At 41.9% G+C, this 19132-nt stretch overlaps 1 protein-coding gene across 3 annotated transcripts; it reads right to left on the reverse strand.

Moving 5' to 3' along the window:
• Positions 1-1718: 1718 nt before the first annotated feature.
• LOC140208420 (uncharacterized) lies at positions 1719-17996 on the reverse strand. Of its 3 annotated transcripts, none has more exons than XR_011888770.1 (3): positions 17207-17996; positions 7676-11175; positions 1719-2357 (listed from the first exon to the last, which is right to left on the reverse strand). XR_011888770.1 is itself a non-coding variant. In XM_072277094.1 (2 exons), the coding sequence occupies exon 2, from the start codon at positions 10765-10767 to the stop codon at positions 8806-8808; it is 1962 nt and encodes a 653-aa protein (XP_072133195.1). In that variant the 5' UTR covers positions 10768-11175; positions 17207-17996; the 3' UTR covers positions 4623-8805. The 3 variants fall into 3 exon arrangements, 1 of the variants encoding a protein (XP_072133195.1); XR_011888769.1 differs by having other exon boundaries at positions 1719-2676; XM_072277094.1 differs by lacking the exon at positions 1719-2357 and having other exon boundaries at positions 4623-11175.
• Positions 17997-19132: the final 1136 nt, after the last annotated feature.

Raw genomic sequence — 19132 nt, forward strand, 5'->3', positions numbered from 1 at the left:
GTGAAGACTCAGTATCGTCCTCACATAAAAAAAAGAGGCCAGCAGATGTGTGGAGACTGAAGGGATCGAGGAAATGAGGATCAGGCAGAAACATGTGGCTGAGATGGGAGAGCAGCCGCCATCTTGGTGATGGTTCGAGGGGCTGAATGGCCACCTCCTGCTGATTCTCACTTGGTGTTTCAGTGTTCCTGTCCAGTGAGCCCGGAGGAATGTGAATAGAAAGTAGAAACATAGAAAAACTGCAGCAGTATAGAGGCCCTTCGGCCCACAATGCTGTGCCGAACATGTTCTTACCTCAGAAATTACCCAGGGTTACCCATAGCCCTCTGTTTTTCTAAGCTCCATGTACCTGTCCAGGAGTCTCTTCGAAGACCCTATTGTCCCATTCCACACACTCACCACTCTCTGTGTAAAAAAACTTACCCCTGACATCTCCTCTGTACCTAATCTCCAGCACCTTAATCCTGTGTCCTCTTGTGGCCACCATTTCAGCCCTGGGAAAAAGCCTCTGACTATCCACACGATCAATGCCTCTCATCATCTTATACACCTTATCAGGTCACCTCTCATCCTCCGTCGGTCCAAGAAGAAAAAGCCGAGTTCACTCAACCTATTCTCATAAGACATGCTCCCCAGACCCGGCAACATCCTTGTATATCCCCTCTGCACCCTTTCTATGGTTTCCACATCCTTCCTGTAACAAAGCGACCAGAATTGAGCATAGTACTTCAAGTGCAGTCTGACCAGAGTCCTACATTACCCTTCGCCTTTTAAATTCAATCCCACGGTTGATTAAGGCCAATGCACCGTATGCCTTCTTAACCACAGAGTCAACCTACGCAGCAGCTTTGAGTGTCCTATGGACTCGGACCCCAAGATTCTCCTGGCAGAGAATCTCACCTGGTCCCTAACACCAGCTCCATAGCAAAGAAAGCCCAGCAGTGTCCTTACTTTCTGTGAAGGCTGAGGAAGGTCCATCTCCCACCCTCCGTCCTCACCACATTCTACAGAGGACGTATCGAGAGCATCCTGAGCAGCTACATCACTGTCTGGTTCGGAAACCATCTCGGATCGCAAGACCCTGCAGTGGATACTGAGGTCAGCTGAGAAGATCATCGGGGTCTCTCTTCCCACCATTGGAGACACTTACACCACACACTGCATCCGTAAAGCAAACAGCATTGTGAAGGACCCCATGCACCCCTCATACAAACTCTTCTCCCTCCTGCCACCTGGCAAAAGGCACCGAAGTTTTCAGGCCCTCACGACCAGTCTATGTAACAGTGTTTTCCCCCCCCAAGTATTCAGACTCCTCAATACTCAGAGCCTGGACTGACACCAACCTACTGTCTTGTTTATTATTTATTGTAATGCCTGCACTGTTTTGTGCACCTTATGCAGTCCTCAGCAGGTCTGGAGTCTCGTGTAATTTTGTGTTTTTTTACGTAGTTCAGTGTAATTTTTGTATTGTTCATGTAGCACCATGGTCCTGAAAAACATTGTCTCGTTTTTACTGTGTATGGTACCAGCAGTTATGGTGGAAATGACAATATACAGTGCCTTGACTTGACTCTGATCCTCCGCACTGCCAAGTCTTACCATTAATGCTATATTCTGCCATCATCTTTGACCTAATACAATGAACCAGCTCACACTTATCTGGGTTGAACTCCATTTGCCTCTTCTCAGCCCAGTTTTGCATCCTATCAATATAGATATAGATAGATAGATATACTTTATTAATCCCGAGGGAAATTTGGTTTCGTTACAGCCGCACCAACCAAGAATAGAGCGTAAATATAGCAATACAAAAAACCCCAACAATCAAACACCAAAATGCAAACTATGCCAGATGGAAAATAATTCCAGGACCAGTCTATCGGCTCAGGGTGTCTGACCCTCCACGGGAGGAGCTGCATGTTCAATGGCCACAGGCAGGTACGACCTCCCGTGCTGCCAAGTGTTGTATCACGGTGGAATGTGGCCGAAGTCCAACAGTAAAAAGTTCAATATCCAGTCTGCAAACACATTCCTCAATCATAATATACCCCGGATTGCACTATCCGTTGTTAGCCAGATCAGTAAGCACCGAACTCCTTCACGCTTACCGCTCTCAGTGCACTTCCGGTCAGCCGGAATGGAATTACCCACCGAACTCCTCTTCTCCAAAAGTCTCTGTTGTCTCGACCCGGTCCTCTTTCCTCGACTTTGTGATCCCCCTCTGTGTGTTTTCCTCCGGATTTCAGCTGGGGTGTCCATCGCTCTGTTCGCTAAGCCGGCCGGTGTTTGCTGGTCCGTGAAATATACAATGCGACCTTGCTTCTGTCTCGCATGTTGGGATGTAACCATTTCCAGTGCTAAAGAAAACCCAAAGAAAACTCTCTCTACCAGCATGTTAGACAGCGTGCAGCTTCGACGTGTTACCGTGAGAAAAAAAATACAAAAAATAACGGAAATTAAAAAGTAAAAGGAATAGATCGGATTGGCTGTACCAGGCTGCATGCACGACTGGTGCATGTGCAAGATATATCTTCAAGCCAACACTTTAGATAAAATTTTAGTATCAAAATTGAGTAAAGAGATAGGTCTATACGAAGAGCATTTAGTAGGATTCATATTCTTTTTGAGAATGAGCAAAATGGAAGCTCCGTAAAAAGACTCTGGTTGTCTTCCTTCCTGTAAGGGTAGAACATAAATGTGGTATAAGCAAGGAGGAAAAAGCCTAATAAAATTCTCCAGAGAATCCACCGGGTCCTGGGGATTTCCCAGAATGCAATTCTCAAATAGCCTGAGCAATTTCATCCTGGGAAATAGGTTGATCCAATTGCCTACGATCATCTAATGAAAGATTAGGAATATTTAATTGATCTAAAAAATTATTCATTGCAATATTATCATTAACAGAGTCAGATCTATACAATTTAGAATAAAATTCTCTAAAAGTTCATTAATTTCAAGGTGGTCAGTTGTCACGTCCCCATTAATTTTATGTATTTCTTTAATTTGCCGCTTGGCTGAAAATGGCTTCAATTGATTAGCCAGTAGCTTACCAGTTTTATCTCCGTGAATATGAAGTTGACTTCTATCTTTTAAAAGTTGGCTTTCAATTGGATATGTTAAAAGAAGATCATATTTAGTTTTAGTTTCAATACGTCTCTTATATGTTTCAGGATCAGGTACAGAAGCATATTTATGGTCCAGTTGCTTTAACTGATTGGCTAATTCATTTCTTTCTTTGTTAGCTTTTCTAATGATGTTTGCAGTATAAGAAATAATTTGACACCGGATGTACGCTTTAAAAGTATCCCATATAATCAGGCTAGACGCCTCTTCCAACGTATTTTCTTCAAAAATAAAGAGTAATTTGATTCTCCATAATTTTTTTAAAAAATCCTCATCGGATAACAGAGTTGAATTAAATCGCCAAAATCTACTCATGGGGATAGGACCAGGAAGATTTAAAGATAGAATTACAGGAGAGTGGTCAGAGATAGCAATCTCTTTATATTCAATTGATCGAACTAATGGAATCATTTGACTATCAATAAAAATAAAGTCAATCCCGGTATAAGAATGATAGACATGAGAGAAAAAAGAATACTCCCTGTCCGTCAGATGAAGAAATCGCCAAGCATCAACTATACCACATTTAGTTAGAAAAGATTGGATAAACAAAGCTGATTTATTAAGTGTGGCTGGTTTAACAAATGAGTGATCAAATACTGGATCTAACCAGCAGTTAAAATCTCCTCCCATCACAAGGGCGTAAGTACACAAATCTAGCAAATATGAAAATAGACGCTCAAAAAATCCTGGATCATCTACATTGGGGGCATAAACATGAGCAAAAACAATCAACTTACTGTCTAAACTCCCTGATACAATAACAAAACGACCATTAGGGTCCGAAACAACTTTATGCTGAATAAAGGGAACTGTAGTATCTACAAAAAATCGAAACTCCACGGAATTTTGCGTTAAACGAAGAGTAGAATTCCTTACCCTTCCACTCAGTAAAAAAAACGTAAGGTATCACAGCTGTGTATGTGTGTTTCTTGTAAAAAAAAAATAATGGGTGCTTTCATTTTTTTAATATAAGCAAACACTTTGTTCCTTTTGGTGGGGTGATTCACCCTTTCACATTCAAACTAAACAGGTGAATATTTCGAACCATTTTAAATACCAATCAACATGTAATTAAAAGATCTGGCCATAAGTTATTAAAACTAGAAAGCAAACCGTAAAGTAAGGTATTGAAACAAACAATCATATATTCAACCCAACACAGCTCCCAGAGAGAAATAGGCCCTACCCCCTCCCCTACCCAAAGCGAGAAAGCTGACCAATAGACAGTCAGTGAGCTAAGAACTAAGTACCGACCCCAAAAAATCCTGTTGACAGAAAGAACTCCAGTCCTGCGATGTCATTATGTCCCTACCAACACACAACATAAAAAGTAAAACAACTTAGTATTTGAAAATGTGAAAGGATCAATTTAAACAAATTCAAAGAAAGCTGTATTAAAAGAAAGCCTCAAAAAGGGATAAAATAAAGTAGTATCAAAAAATATATAACAAAAGACAATATATGAACAGCCAAAACATAACCTTATTTCAAATTCATATTAACAGAAGAAAAAAACTTGATCAAATAAGAAGTATAACAGTTTTAGAATTCATCCTTCAGAAACTCTTTTGCATCTTCAACTGAATTTATTCTTTTTCGCAATCCGTTCTTCAAAACAATACTCAGACGTGCGGGGAACTGAAGAGATGGTTTATACCCTTTATTATAAAATTCCGACATAACTTCTTTATATTTCATGCGATCAGCCAAAACTTCAGGTGAATAGTCTTCCACAAATCTAACCTTGCAATTTTGGAAATCGATCATTCCTTGTCTCCGGGTATGGTGAATTAAAAGGTCCTTCATACGAAATTCATGAAAGACTAGTCTGATCGATCTGGGTTTCGCCACCAAGGACAATGGCTTCAAAGTCAGAGAGCGAGAAGCTCGATCGAGCTTCAGCTCAGATGTGAATAAAGCAGGGAAAATCTGCTTCAGAAAGTTTGCAAAAAACTTCGTAGGGTCAGCGCATTCAATTGATTCTTCAAGACCCAGGATTCGCAAGTTATTTCTCCTATTTTTATTTTCGAGACTGATGATCCTTCTCAGCATTTTATCATTGGATAAAGATAACTCTTTGCAGAGTTTAATTGTATCTTCAGTGTCCTCTTCAAGTATCATTAGCTTCGCAGTATTCTCCTGAATTTGGTTCTCATGCTCAAATAAAGTTCGCTGAATTGTATCCAATTTGCTGTTAAGCCGTTGAAACTCTTCACAGAATTCCTACTTTTGCCGTTTAAGGAAGTCACTGATTGAATCCAAAGTGACTGCGGATTCATCTTCTGTTTCTCTTTCTTTTGCAAACGCTTTGGTTCTTTTCCCAGCCACAGTAAAGCAGTATTGAAGTTTTATAATAAGGTTTCAAAAAAAAAAAGACTGGTAGGAGACAATTAAGTAAACAGGGTAGGAGCAATCGAAAAGCGGCCAACAGGGCTCTGACTGCTTCTTATATCTAACATCTGCTTCCTTCTTCCACTTGACGAGTTGCCTCGCGTGTTTCGTCAACCACGGTTCCCTTTTCCGACCATTTTTTCCTTGCCTCAGTGGGACAAACCTATCCTGAACCCAGCACAAGTGGTCCCTAAACTTCCTCCACATTACTTCTGTGCTTTCACCTTTCAACACCTGTTTCCAATTTACTCTCGCTAGTTCCTGCCTCATCCATTCATAGTTAGCCCTTCTCCAGTTAAGCACTTTCCCATTTTGTCTGTTTTTATCCTTTTCCATAGCTATGCTGAAGCTAAAGGAGTTGTGGTCACTCTCACCAAAATGCTCCCCCACCAAGATGTCTGCCACCTGACCAGGTTCATTACCCAGAACTAGATCCAGTATGGCCTCTCCTCTCGTCGAACGGTCCACATACTGTGTCAGGAATCCTTCTTGAACACACCTGACAAATTCAGCCCCATCTGTCCCCCTTGCAGTCAGGAGGTGCCAGTCAATATGAGGGAAGTTGAAATCACCCATAACTACAACCCTGTATTTCCTGCACCATTCTAAAATCTGCCTGCTTATCTGCTCCTCGATGTCCCGAGGGCTATTTGGGGGCCTATAGACCACTCCCGGCACAGTGATTGATCCCTTCCTATTTGTGACTTCCACCCACACCGACTCAGTGGACACCCCCTCTGCAGCGACCTCCCTTCCTACAGCTGTGATACTATCCCTGATCAGTAATGCTACTCCCCCCCTTTTCTACCTCCCATCCTATTCCTTTTAAAACACCTAAACCCCGGTACCTGCATCAGCCAATCCTGCCCTTCCTCCAGCCAAGTTTCAGTAACGGCCACAACATCGTAGTTCCACGTACTGATCCATTTTCTAAGTTCATCCCCTTTATTCCTAATACTCCTGGCATTGAAATAGACACACTTCAACCCCTCGAACTGGCTACATGTATGTTTTGTCCCCTGCCTGCCCTTCCTCAGCAACTCAGAACACATAGCATCATGCCCTTGTCCTTCTACCCTCATCTCTGCACTCACATTCTGATTCCCACCCCCCTGACAAACTAGTTTAAACCCTCCCCAACAGCTCCAGCAAACCTGCCCACCAGGATATTGGTTCCTTTCCAGTTCAGGTGCAGCCCGTCCTTGTTGTACAGGTCAGACCTTCCCCAGAAGAGATCCCAATGCTCCAGAAATCTGAACCCCTGCCCCCTGCACCAACTCTTCAGCCACGCATTCAACTGCCATGACTTCCTGTTCCTACCCTCTCTGTCTCGTGGCACAGGCAGCAATCCTGAGATTACCACCCTTGAGGTCCTGCTTTTTAACTTTTTTCCTAACTCCCAATATTCTTACGCTCCAAAGAATAAAGACCTAATTTGTTCAACCTTTTGCTGTAACTTAGGAGATGAAATCCAGGCAACATTTTAGTAAATCTCCTCTGTACTCTCTCAATTTTATTGACATCTTTCCTATAATTCAGTGATCAGAACTGTATACAATACTCCAAATTTGGCCTTACCAATGCCTTGTACAATTTCAACATTACATCCCAACTCCTATACTCAATGCTCTGATTTATAAAGGCCAGCATACCAAAAGCTTTCTTCACCACCCTATCCAAATGAGACTCCACCTTCAGGGAACTATGCACCATTACTCCTAGATCCCTCTGTTCTACTGCATTCTTCAATGCCCTACCATTTACCATGTATGCCCTATTTTGATCACTCCTACCAAAATGCAGCACCTCACATTTATCAGCATTAAACTCCTTCTGCCATCTTTCAGCCCACTCTTCTAAGTGGTCTAAATCCTGTCTGCAAGCTTTGAAAATATTCTTCATTATCCACAACTCCACCTATCTCAGTATCATCTAATACTTACTCATCCAATTTACCACCCCATCATCCAGATCATTAATATATATGACAAACAACATTGGACCTAGTACAGATCCCTGAGGTTTAGTCATCAGAGACAATTGTGCTGTCCCTCACTTCCCACATCCTACAATCAGAGCACTGGACTGTCCTATCTACTGCCTCCATTACCAACTCCTAAGTTAATCAAAATAATTAAAGAAACATACCCAGCCTTACCTTACTGGGAGCAAGCTCGTCCTCTGCCTCTTCTCGCCGAAACCTCTCGAGCCAAAGCCTCAAAGCTCCACTCCTTCACTGGCCCACTCACTCACTGGCCGCTCCGCTTCAGCTACCCCTCTTTTTACTTGTTTGTTGAGCTTCTCAATTTACAATTGCCCAATCAAATTGCTTGGTCCCCTGACCTTGATTGCCCAATCAGCTGCATTCTGAGCTGTTCAAATTTTGATTGACATGATTGCACAATCCAACTGCCAGAACCTCTCGAGCCAAAGCCTCAAAGCTCCACTCCTTCACTGGCCGCTCTCCACTCCAGTCCATATAAAACTCCAGTCCCAATAAAGGTGAATATGCAGCAGAAGAAACTCCTCCCATGCTCAGTGACCAGGGTGCAGACTGGGTGTGGTGAGCAGCAGCAATAATTGCAGAGTTCAGCACCAACAGTCACTCTCAAAATTGCATTCAGCAACGGTGATGGACAAATATCCAGCAAGCAGCTTATTGAAACATTCCAGTACTATGTCACAAGTGTAACATGCTGTGAGGTTTCACTGCTAATGGAATGGCCTCTCTGCAATGCATCACTGCTGAGGTAACGGTTTCTCTGTAGCAGCAATGTTTAGGTTACGACTGGAGACAACAGGGTTTTGGAATGCAGGGCTATCCAATGAGAGAAATGTTGTTCTTTCTTGGGAGTCTGGAAGAGAGATTTTTGCAGTCTTTTGCCGGGGAGCGATGAGAAGACATGAATGGAGAGATTGGGCCTTTCTTCTTCATTATTTTTTTTACTCGTTCTATAGTCAAAGTAAGAAACTATAAAGCCCAAACGTTTTATCACAGATTATGTACCGTTTGTTTTCTCAGGGTACTGATTTGTAACAGGGAACACATCAAGCAGCATCCACCCAAACAAGATTTCTTAAGACTGGCCGGGCTGGGGGGGGGGGCTATCACCCCCTATATTAAGCTGCCAGTCAAAGTGAGAGTTACATCAGGTTAGAATACTGAGTGAATCGCTTCCCACATTCACAGCTGTCGAACGGCCTCTCCCCACTGTCAACCCAATGATGCACATTCGGTGCAGAGTGCTCAGAGAATCTCCTCCCAAAGTCTGAGCAGCTGATCGGCCTCTACTCGGTGTGAACTCGCTGGTGTTTCTGTAGATTCGATGACCGAGTGAATCCCTTCCCACACACTGAGCAGCTGAATGGCCTCTCCCCTGTGTGAACACGCTGGTGTCTCTGTAGATGAGATGACCAAGTGAATCCCTTCCCACAGTCTCGGCAGGTGAACGGCCTCTCTCCAGTGTGAACTCGCTGGTGCGTCAGTAGTTGAGATGACGAAGTGAATCCTTTTCCACAGTCTGAGCAGGTGAACGGCCTCTCTCCAGTGTGAACGTGCTGATGTACCTTCAGTTGATATGACTTAGTGAATCCCTTCCCACAGAATGAGCAGGTGAACGGCCTCTCCCCAGTATGAACTGACTGGTGTGCCTGTAGTTCAGTTGACCAAGTGAATCCCTTCCCACAGACTGAGCAGGTGAACGGCCACTCCCCAGTATGAACTGACCGGTGTGCCTGTAGTTCGGATGCCTGAGTAAATCCTTTCCCACAATCTGAGCAGGTGAACGGCCGCTCCCCACTGTGAACTCGCTCGTGTCTCTGTAGGGTGCATGACTGAGTGAATCCCTTCCCACAGACAGAGCAGGTGTACGGCCGCTCCCCACTGTGAACTCGCTGGTGTGCCATTAGGGCGGATGACTGAGTGAATCCCTTCCCACAGTCTGAGCAGGTGAACGGCCTCTCCCCAGTGTGAACTCGCTGATGTACCTTCAGTTGGGATGAGGAAGTAAATCCCTTCCCACAGTGCAAGCAGGTGAACGGCCTCTCCCCAGTGTGAACTCGCTGATGTACCTTCAGTTGGGATGAGCAAGTGAATCCCTTCCCACACTCTGAGCAGGTGAATGGCCGCTCTCCAGTGTGAACTCGCTGGTGTACCTTCAGTTCAGATGACTGACTGAATCCCTTCCCGCAGTTTGAGCAGGTGAACGGCCTCTCACCAGTGTGAACTCGCTGATGTACCATCAGTTGGGATGACAAAGTGAATCCCTTCCCACAGTCGGAGCAGGTGAACGGCCTCTCTCCAGTGTGAACTCGCTGATGTACCTTCAGTTGAGATGACTGAGTGAATCCTTTCCCACAGTTTGAGCAGGTGAACGGTCTCTCTCCAGTGTGAACAGACGAGTGTACTTGCAGGTGGGATGATCGAGTGAATCCCTTCCCACACACTGAGCAAGTGAATGGCCTCTCTCCAGTGTGAACTCGCTGATGTACCTTCAGTTGGGATGAGCAAGTGAATCCCTTCCCACAGTCTGAGCAGGTGAATGGCCTCTCTCCAGTATGAACTAGCTGATGCACCTTCAGTTGGTATGAGCAAGTGAATCCCTTCCCGCAGTCTGAGCAGATAAACGGCCTCTCCCCAGTGTGAACTCGCTGATGTACCTTCAGGTGGGATGAGCAAGTGAATCTATTCCCACACATTGAGCAGGTGAACGGCCTCTCCCCAGTGTGAACAGACCAGTGTGCTTGTAGGTGGGATGGCCGAGTGAATCGCTTCCCACACACTGTGCAGGTGAATGGCCTCTCCCCAGTGTGAATTCGCTGGTGTCTCTGTAGATGAGATGACCGAGTGAATCTCTTCCCACAGTCTGGGCAGGTGAACGGCCTCTCCCCAGTGTGAACTCGCTGATGTACCTTCAATTGGGATGACAAAGTGAATCCCTTCCCACAGTCGGAGCAGGTGAACGGCCTCTCCCCAGTGTGAACTCGCTGATGTACCTTCAATTGGGATGACAAAGTGAATCCCTTCCCACAGTCGGAGCAGGTGAACGGCCTCTCCCCAGTGTGAACTCGCTGATGTACCTTCAGTTGGGATGACAAAGTGAATCCCTTCCCACAGTCGGAGCAGGTGAATGGCCTCTCCCCAGTGTGTACTGACTGGTGCCTCAGTAGGTGAGATGATTTAGTAAATCCCTTCCCACAGTCCGAGCAGGTGTACAACCTCTCCCTAGTGTGAACTTGCTGGTGAGCCATTAGGTCAGATGACCGAGTGTATTCTTCCCCACAAATTCAGCAGCTGACCAGCCTCTGCCCAGGGTGAACCGACTGGTGTGTCCACAGGTGGGATGACCGACTGAATCCCTTCTCACACACAGAACAGGTGAATGGCCTTGTCCCAGTGTGAACTTGCTGATGTACCTTCAGTTGAGATGACCGACTGAATCCATTCCCACTGACTGAGCAGGTGAACGTGTAGGTCCTTGTGTAAAATGACGGGCGTGCCAGTCTGTCAGATGATCGAGTGAATCCCTCGTCACAGTCCGAGCACAAAGGATGATCAAGTGAATCCCTTGCTCCACTTCTTAAATATCCGGCTGGAGACAGCAAAACTGGCTTGCTGTGTTCGAGATTCCCATAGACAAATTCCTTGTCATTTTTAACCTGTAAAAATATTTACAAAATCCATCAATGGGTGTAAGACAGTATTTCAGATGAGATCACTTGAGTTGTCAAGGTGTGATCTGGCATCATACTATTACAGTGAGGTTCAATCCAAGTTCGAGAGAGAAATCATCTTCTAACTGGGCACAGTGCTGGTATCTAGAATGACCAACATATTCTCTGATACTGTTCCTGTCTCGATAACAATGGGAATTTCTGCCATCTCCAATCTGTGACCTGGCTCAGTTTGACTCTGTCTATTCGTATTATTCCCTGTTCCCACTGAGCTGCATGGGTGACTGGTAGGAACTGAAACACTCTCACACAAATAGCTGGCAGTGCATTCCACGCACCCAGCACTCTCTGTGTAAAAAACTTACCCCTGTCATCCCCTCGGTATCTATTTCAAAGCACCTTAAAACTATACCCCCTCGTGTTAGCCATTTCAGCCCTAGGAAAAAACCTCTGGCGATCCACACGATCAATGCCCCTCATCATTTTATACACCTAAAAAAGGCTCTAAACATAAACAAGGAAATTATACATTGCCTTGAGGATTTGTTAAAAGTGTACAAAATTATGACGGTATAGATAGGGTAATTGCAAGCAGCTTTTTCCACTGAGGTTGGGTGGGATGATGACCAGAGGTCATGGGTAAGTGGGGAAGGTGAAAATTTAATGGGAACATTTGGAAAATCTCTTTATTGAAATGGTTGTGAGAGTGTGGAATGAGATGCCAGCACAAGTGGTGAATGTGAGCTCGGTTTCACCATTTAAAAGAAGTTCGGATGGGAGCCTGGATGGTAGGGGTATGGAGGGTGTTACATACCTCAAGGAGATGTGATTTTTTTTTGTGAGAATGATGTAATGCTCTTTTGGAGGTCACCTGATGTAATTTTCCCGCCGACGTGAGGTCACGTGAGGACATTTTCACCATGGGTATATAAGGGAAGACCTCAGATGACGCAGTTAGTTTTTAGTTTTTAGTTTTCCAGCTAGAACGTGCGTCTGTGTCTCCGTTTCTATTGCGTATTTGTTTTTATGACGCAGTTTCATTTTTAAAACGGCATGTTACGTTCTGTTTGAAGGTACAATAGTGCTGGACTGGAAATTTTTGCTAGATGTGTTGATGTACCTTTTTCCAGCAGTATTGGAGAGTGAAGACTTTTTCGAAGTACAGGACCCGAAGGACTAAGAGAAATCAGGAATGTTTGGCAGCTTAATAAATGATCGACCTTATTGAGTCTTTGTTGAAGGAGTAGCGACCTGCATCGAAGATAACTCATACCAAAAGAGCAAGGTAGTTCATGCAAGGTGCTCTCTAGAATTGACGGTCAGTTGTTTTAAGCCGTTTATTTCCTGCATCATGAATCCTTTGGTCAGAACAAACAGGAAAGTCGTGTCAATGAAGAAATCCTTCTCCAGAGAAGTCTCTCCCAATTGAATGTATAAATCTGTTGGACTTTCGAATTTACCATTTTAAGAACCGTATTTGACTTTACTGCTTTATGAACTGTTTTCACATTTAACGCTTTAAGAACCAGTGCTGAGTGACGATTTGTTGAACGGCCGCATAACTTCCGGTTAAGGTTTTTGTTTGTTTTTATATTGTTTATCTCTGTTTAATAAATGTTTGGTTGTTTTCCTATAACCTGTCTCGATTGATATTCATTGTTGCTGGTTACATAACATAATTTGTGGGGGCTCAGCCAGGAGATGTTCCGATTTTGAGGTTAAGTGCTGATAATTGCCATTCTGATTTGGAAAAGGAAAATACCCGATTTTTTTGAGTTGGATTGGTGTGTGAGTGGTATTCGGCAACAATGAATATTAACGAGTTTATGGACATGCCTGACTCGGTGTCTTTAGTGAATGCAAAAAAACCTGAGGTATTGGAGATTGCGAGGAGGTTGGATATTAAAGGAATTACAAAGAATACCACAAAGGCTTTAATACAAAGAAAAATCGCTGAGCATTATATTAGTTTGAAAACGTTTGATGATGAGGTGTTAGATAGGTTTCCAATGAGTAATCTGGAAATGCAGTTGCACCTTGAACAGTTGAAGTTTGAAAGATTTAAAGTGGAAATGGCCAAAAGAGAGGTTAATTAAAAAAAGGGCATTTGAAGAAAGGGAAGCTGAAAACCGGAGGAAATTTGAGTTTGAGATGGAGAAATTAAGGATGGGAAATCAGTCTTCTGGTTCTAAGAAACAGTTTATTGCTAGTCGTGAGGTTATTTTGGCTCCTCCATTTAATGAAGCTGAAGTGGACAAATATTTCCAGCATTTCGAAACCGATGCACTGAGTTTAAAGTGGCCGAAAGAGCAATGGCCGCGTGATGTTACGGAGTGTAATTAAAGGCAAGGCACAACAAGCTTATACAGCTTTAAATGCTGAGCAAGCACTGGATTATGATACTGTTAAACAGCATATATTAAAGGCATATGAGTTGGTTCCGGAAGCGTATAGAGAAAGATACAGAAATTTGAAGAAATCTGTGGAAAAAACTTATGTAGAATTTGCCTATGAGAAATCTATGTGTTTTGAGAGATGGGTTTCCTCTAAAAATGTGAATGGGGAGTTTAATACATTAAAAGAGTTGATTTTACTGGAGGAATTTAAAAGAAGCATTCCTGTTGAAGTGAGAACATACTTAAATGAAAGGGACACTGCTACATTGCAGGAGATTGCTAAATTAGCTGATGAATATGCTTTAATTCATAAGAATAAATTTTCTGCAGGTAAAATTTTTAAAAGGAAAAATAGCACAGAGAGTCAATGTAAACCAGAAATTAAACCTGAAGTGAGTGAGAAAAGTAAGGATGAAGGGAGACATGTGAAGGAAAGACATTTTTGGTATTATTTGTAATTATTGTAAGAAACCTGGACATGTAATAGCTAATTGCTTTTGATTGAAAAAGAAAGAGAAAGAAGCCGACCCAGATGCTTGTGTGCAGCATATTGAAACACCTTTAAATTCACAGGGTTTAGAAAACATTAATGAAGATGTGTCAGAGTCTGACCAAGTTAAGAGGGGATATGAAACTTTTATAACAGAAGGATTTGTATCCTTGAAAGAAGGATCTAATTCAGTACCAATAAGAATACTTAGAGATACTGGAGCTTCTCAATCACTAATATTAGACAGTGTGCTAAAATCTGAAGTCTGAAGTCTGACTAAAGTCTGACATTGTGAGGTAAATTATATAAGAGGAGTTGGGAGTGCCCTCATGCCAGGACATTTGCATAGAGTAAATTTAAGGTCAGGATTAGTTACAGGGATTGTTAAAGTAGGGCTACAATCCAGTTTAACTGTGAATGATGTTTCTCTTTTGTTATGGAATGATTTAGCAGGTGGACAAGTTTTTCCTGAAGTGCATTTGAAAATAAATTCAAATTCTGAGGAACCACAGAGGGAATCTAACACAGATTCTTCCTGTGTTGTAACAAGAGCTATGGCTAAAAAGACTGATGTACAGGATGAGGTTGTTACCCATGACAGTTCAACTCAAGATTCGAATTTTGAGGATGTATCAGAAACTTTCTTACCTACGTTATTTGATCAGGATTTTGGTGGTAAGTCTGACCAGGAAGATTTGTCTTTATCTCGGAAGGAGATGATAGCAGAAGAACAAGCTCTTTCAGATAGTGAAATTGAAAAAGTACCAGTGGGATATTATTTTGAAAAGGGACTATTAATGAGAAAGTGGAGAGCACCTACAATTCCTGCTAGTGAGGAATGGGAGGTTAATCATTGGGTAGTAGTTCCTAAAGTTTATCGAAATGAGGTTTTAACTATGGCTCATAGTATTCCTTTGGGTGGTCATCTAGGTGTAAAGAAAACTATGAACAAAGTTTCTAAACATTTTTATTGGCCTAGTTTAAGACAAGGTGTAGCGACATTTTGCAGAACGTCCCATACATGTCAAATTGTGGGTAAACCTAATCAGGTTACTCCAGTGGCCCCACTGCAACCAATTCCAGTACTTGGTGAGCCGTTCTCAAAAATCATTGTAGACTGTGTAGGTCCTTTGCCAAAAACTAAACCTGGACATCAATATTTGTTAACTATTATGTGCACAGCGTCTAGGTTTCCAGAGGCAGTACCTCTTAGGAATATAACAGCCAAAACTGTGACAAAGGGTCTTATAGTTTTTTTTACTTATTTTGGGTTGCCTAAGGAAATACAACCGGATCAAGGTAGTCATTGTATGTCTGGATTGTTTCAGCAAATAGTTTATAAACTGGGAGCAAAACAGATTATCTCATCAGCCTATCATCCAAAATCACCAGGAGCCTTGGAGAGATTTCATTCTACATTAAAAACTATGATTAGGACATATTGTGTGGAAAATGAAAAAGACTGGAATGAAGGTATACATTTACTACTTTTTGCGGTATGAGAGGCAGTACAGGAATCATTAGGTTTTAGTCCTTTTGAACTTGTGGTTGGGCATAGAGTTTGAGGACCTTTGGCCTTGTTGAAAGAACAGTGGATTAATAAAGAGGTACACACTAGTTTGCTAGATTATGTTTTTTTTTAATTTAAAGAAAGATTATATAAAGCTTGTAGCTTGGCAAAGGAAATTTTAAATTAGCTCAAGAGAAGATGAAGACTTGGTATGATAAGGAAGCTAGGATGAGGTCATTTAAGCCTGGAGATAAGGTGTTGGTTCTTTTCCCAGTGCAAACGAACCCATTACAAGCTAAATTTCATGGTCCTTATGAGATTAAATCTAAGGTAAATGATGTAGATTACGTGATAAAAACCCCAGATCGGAGAAAGACAACACAGCTGTGTCATATAAATATGATAAAACCATATTAAGAGAGAGACTGCTGCTATGACTATTGTGATCAATAATGAGTCTGATCTTGATAAAACCTTAAGGGATGATTCATCTGAAACTCATTTTAAACTCAACATTATTTCAGCCACGTTACCAAATTCAAAAATTCTAGAAAATATTTATGGAAAATTAGCTTATTTACAGCCAGAGCAGAGACAGCAGATGAAACAGTTAATTTTTAAATACAGAGATTTATTTCCAGATGTTCCTAGAACAGCCACTGTAGCTACAGTTGATGTAGATGTTGAGATGCAAAACCCATAAAACAACATCCGTATCGAATGAACAGGGAAAAATGTGAACTTGCCTAATAAGAAATTAAGTATATGTTAGAGAATGATATTATTAGACACTCTAATTTGAATTGGAGTTCACTGTGCATTATGGTGCCTAAGCCAGATAATAGTATTAGGTTTTGTACAGATTACAGGAAGGTGAATGCTGTGACAAAAACTGATGCATATCCAATCCCTAGGGTAGATGATTGTGTGGATAAAGTTGGACAAGCCAAATTCCTTACAAAGATTGATTTGTTAAGAGCTTATTGGTGTGTTCCATTGACAGATAGAGGTAGAGAGATTTCAGTATTGGTAACCCCATCTGGGTTATATGAATATAATGTTCTTCCATTTGGGATGAAGAATGCACCAGGTACATTTCAGAGGATGATTAATAGCATGATTCAGGGATTAAAAGATACAGATGCCTATATTGATGATTTAGTTACAGGAAATAATACGTGGAAAGCACATATTACTGCGGTGGGGAAATTATTTGACAGACTTTCAAAAGCTAACTTAACTATTAACTTAGCTAACAGTGAATTTGGTCAGGCCACTGTGACCGTTAAGGAAAAGGGTTAAGGAAATTAAACTTCAATTTAGTAACACAGTTCAATGTTACAGGAGTACAATATTCTGATCACTCATATTAAGGGTAAAGACATTGTGATCACTGATCGTTTATCTAGATGTTAAATGTACAATGAAAAATTGTTTTTATGGAGTGGTATTTTAAAATTTGTAACACTCCTACTGTATATTAGTTTGTAAAGTGCTGAAAGATAAGACTGTATATATTGTGTATGTTGTAAGTTTTATACCTTTGTATAAATTGTTAATTGTTAAAGTTTTGTTCTTTGAGAGACCAATATGTTTATTTTGGAGGAAGGTGTTACATACCTCAAGGAGATCTGTGATTCTTTTTTTGTGAGAATGATGTAATGGTCTTCTGGAGGTCACCTGATGTAATTTTCCCGCTGATGTGAGGTCACATGGGGACACGTGCACCACGGGTATATAAGGGAAGACCTCAGTTGACGCAGTTAGATTTTAGTTTTTAGTTTTCCAGCTAGAACGTGCGTCTGTGTCTCCGTCTCTGTTGCATATTTGTTTTTATGACACAGTTTCATTTTTAAAAAGGAGTGTTACTTTCTGTTGCAAGGTACAACAGAGCTGGATTGGCAATTTTTGCTAGATGCACTGATGTACCTTTTTCCAGCAGTACTGGAGAGTGAAAACTTCATCGAAATACAGGATACGAAGGATTAAGAGAAGTTGGGAATGTTCGGCAGTTTAATAAAGGATCGACCTTATTGAGTCTTCGTTGAAGGAGTAGCGACCTGCATCAAAGATAACTCATACCAAAAGAGCAAGGTAGTTCATGCAAGGTGCTCTCTAGAATTGACGGTCAGTTGTCTTAAGCCGTTTATTTCCTGCATCGTGAATCCTTTGGTCAGAACAAACTGGAAAGTCGTGTCAATGAAGAAATCCTTCTCCAGAGAAGTCTCTCCCAATTGAATGTATAAATCTGTCGGACTTTAGAATTTACCATTTTAAGAACCGTATTTGACTTTACCGCTTTAAGAACTATTTTCGCATTTAACGCTTTAAGAACCAGTGCTGAGTGATGATTTGTTGAACGGCTGCATAGCGGTTAACTTTCAGTTAAGGTTTTTGTTTGTTTTTATATTGTTTATCTCTGTTTAATAAATGTTTGGTTGTTTTTATATAACCTGTCTCGATTGATATTCATTGTTGTCAGTTACGTAACAAGGGCAATGGTCCCGGTGCAGGTAGTTGCATTAGACAGCTTAAATGCTATTTCAGCATTGACCAGATGGGCCAAATAGCCTGTTTGTGTACTGAACCTCTCCATGTTTCTATGACAGAGAAGCTGGATAAACATGTTTGGAAAGGAAAAGGTAGGAGTGACAACGGAGCAGCAATGGGAGGAGTTCGGGAGCTGAGTGATCGATACATCCCAAAGAAGTGGAAGCATTGGAAAGGCAGGAGGACACAACCGTGGCTGAAATGAGAAGCCACAGCCAACATAAAAGCCAAAGAAAGGGCAAAAAAAAAAAGAACAAAAACTATTGGGAAGCTTTTAGAAACCAACAGAAGACGACAAAAAAAATGTCAAATGAGCTCAGGGCGTGGAATTATGATACTGTAGTCCTGAGCCTTGGTTGTACCACAACAGAGGAACAAAATATCCCGGGCCTCAATATCGCTTGAAAACCAAGTTTCCCTGCACCAGTTACCCTTCAACTTTTATTTTGGCAGGCACATACAAACTCTACACCTTCAAACTTCACTTCTGAATGCCTCCCACTTACAAGTACTCCTTTGCCAGAAAACAGCCTGTCCCAAACCACACTTGTCAGATCCTTTCTGAGACCTTCAGAATTGACCTTTCTCCAATTTAGAATCTCAACCCGTGGTCCAGACCTCTCTTTTTTCCATATTTACTTTGAATCTCATGGCATTATGATCACTAATTTATGTCACCAGCCCTGGATCATTTACTAACAGATTATTGGACACTCCTACATCAGGAATTCTGTATACTGAATAAGAGCACATTTGACAAACTCTACCCCATCTAGTCCTTTTACAGTATGGGAGTCCCAGTCAATATATGGAAAATTAAAATCACTTACTGAATCAACCTTTGTTTCTTGGCATTGTCCTTGATCTCTGTAGAAATTTGTTCCTCTAAATCCTTCAGACTATTGGGTGCAACCAAGTCCCAATAATGACTACAGTATCATAATTTTCTGTCCTGAGCTCATCTGGATTTCCTACGATGCCTCTTGCATTGTGATA

This window comes from Mobula birostris, chromosome 13 (assembly GCF_030028105.1).
Source record: "Mobula birostris isolate sMobBir1 chromosome 13, sMobBir1.hap1, whole genome shotgun sequence".
Lineage (NCBI taxonomy): Eukaryota > Metazoa > Chordata > Chondrichthyes > Myliobatiformes > Myliobatidae > Mobula > Mobula birostris.

Bases quoted from the DNA above. Each gene is read 5' to 3' on its own strand.
- LOC140208420 (XM_072277094.1), bottom strand. From the start codon at position 10,767: ATGGCTCACCAGCAAGTTCACACTAGGGAGAGGTTGTACACCTGCTCG.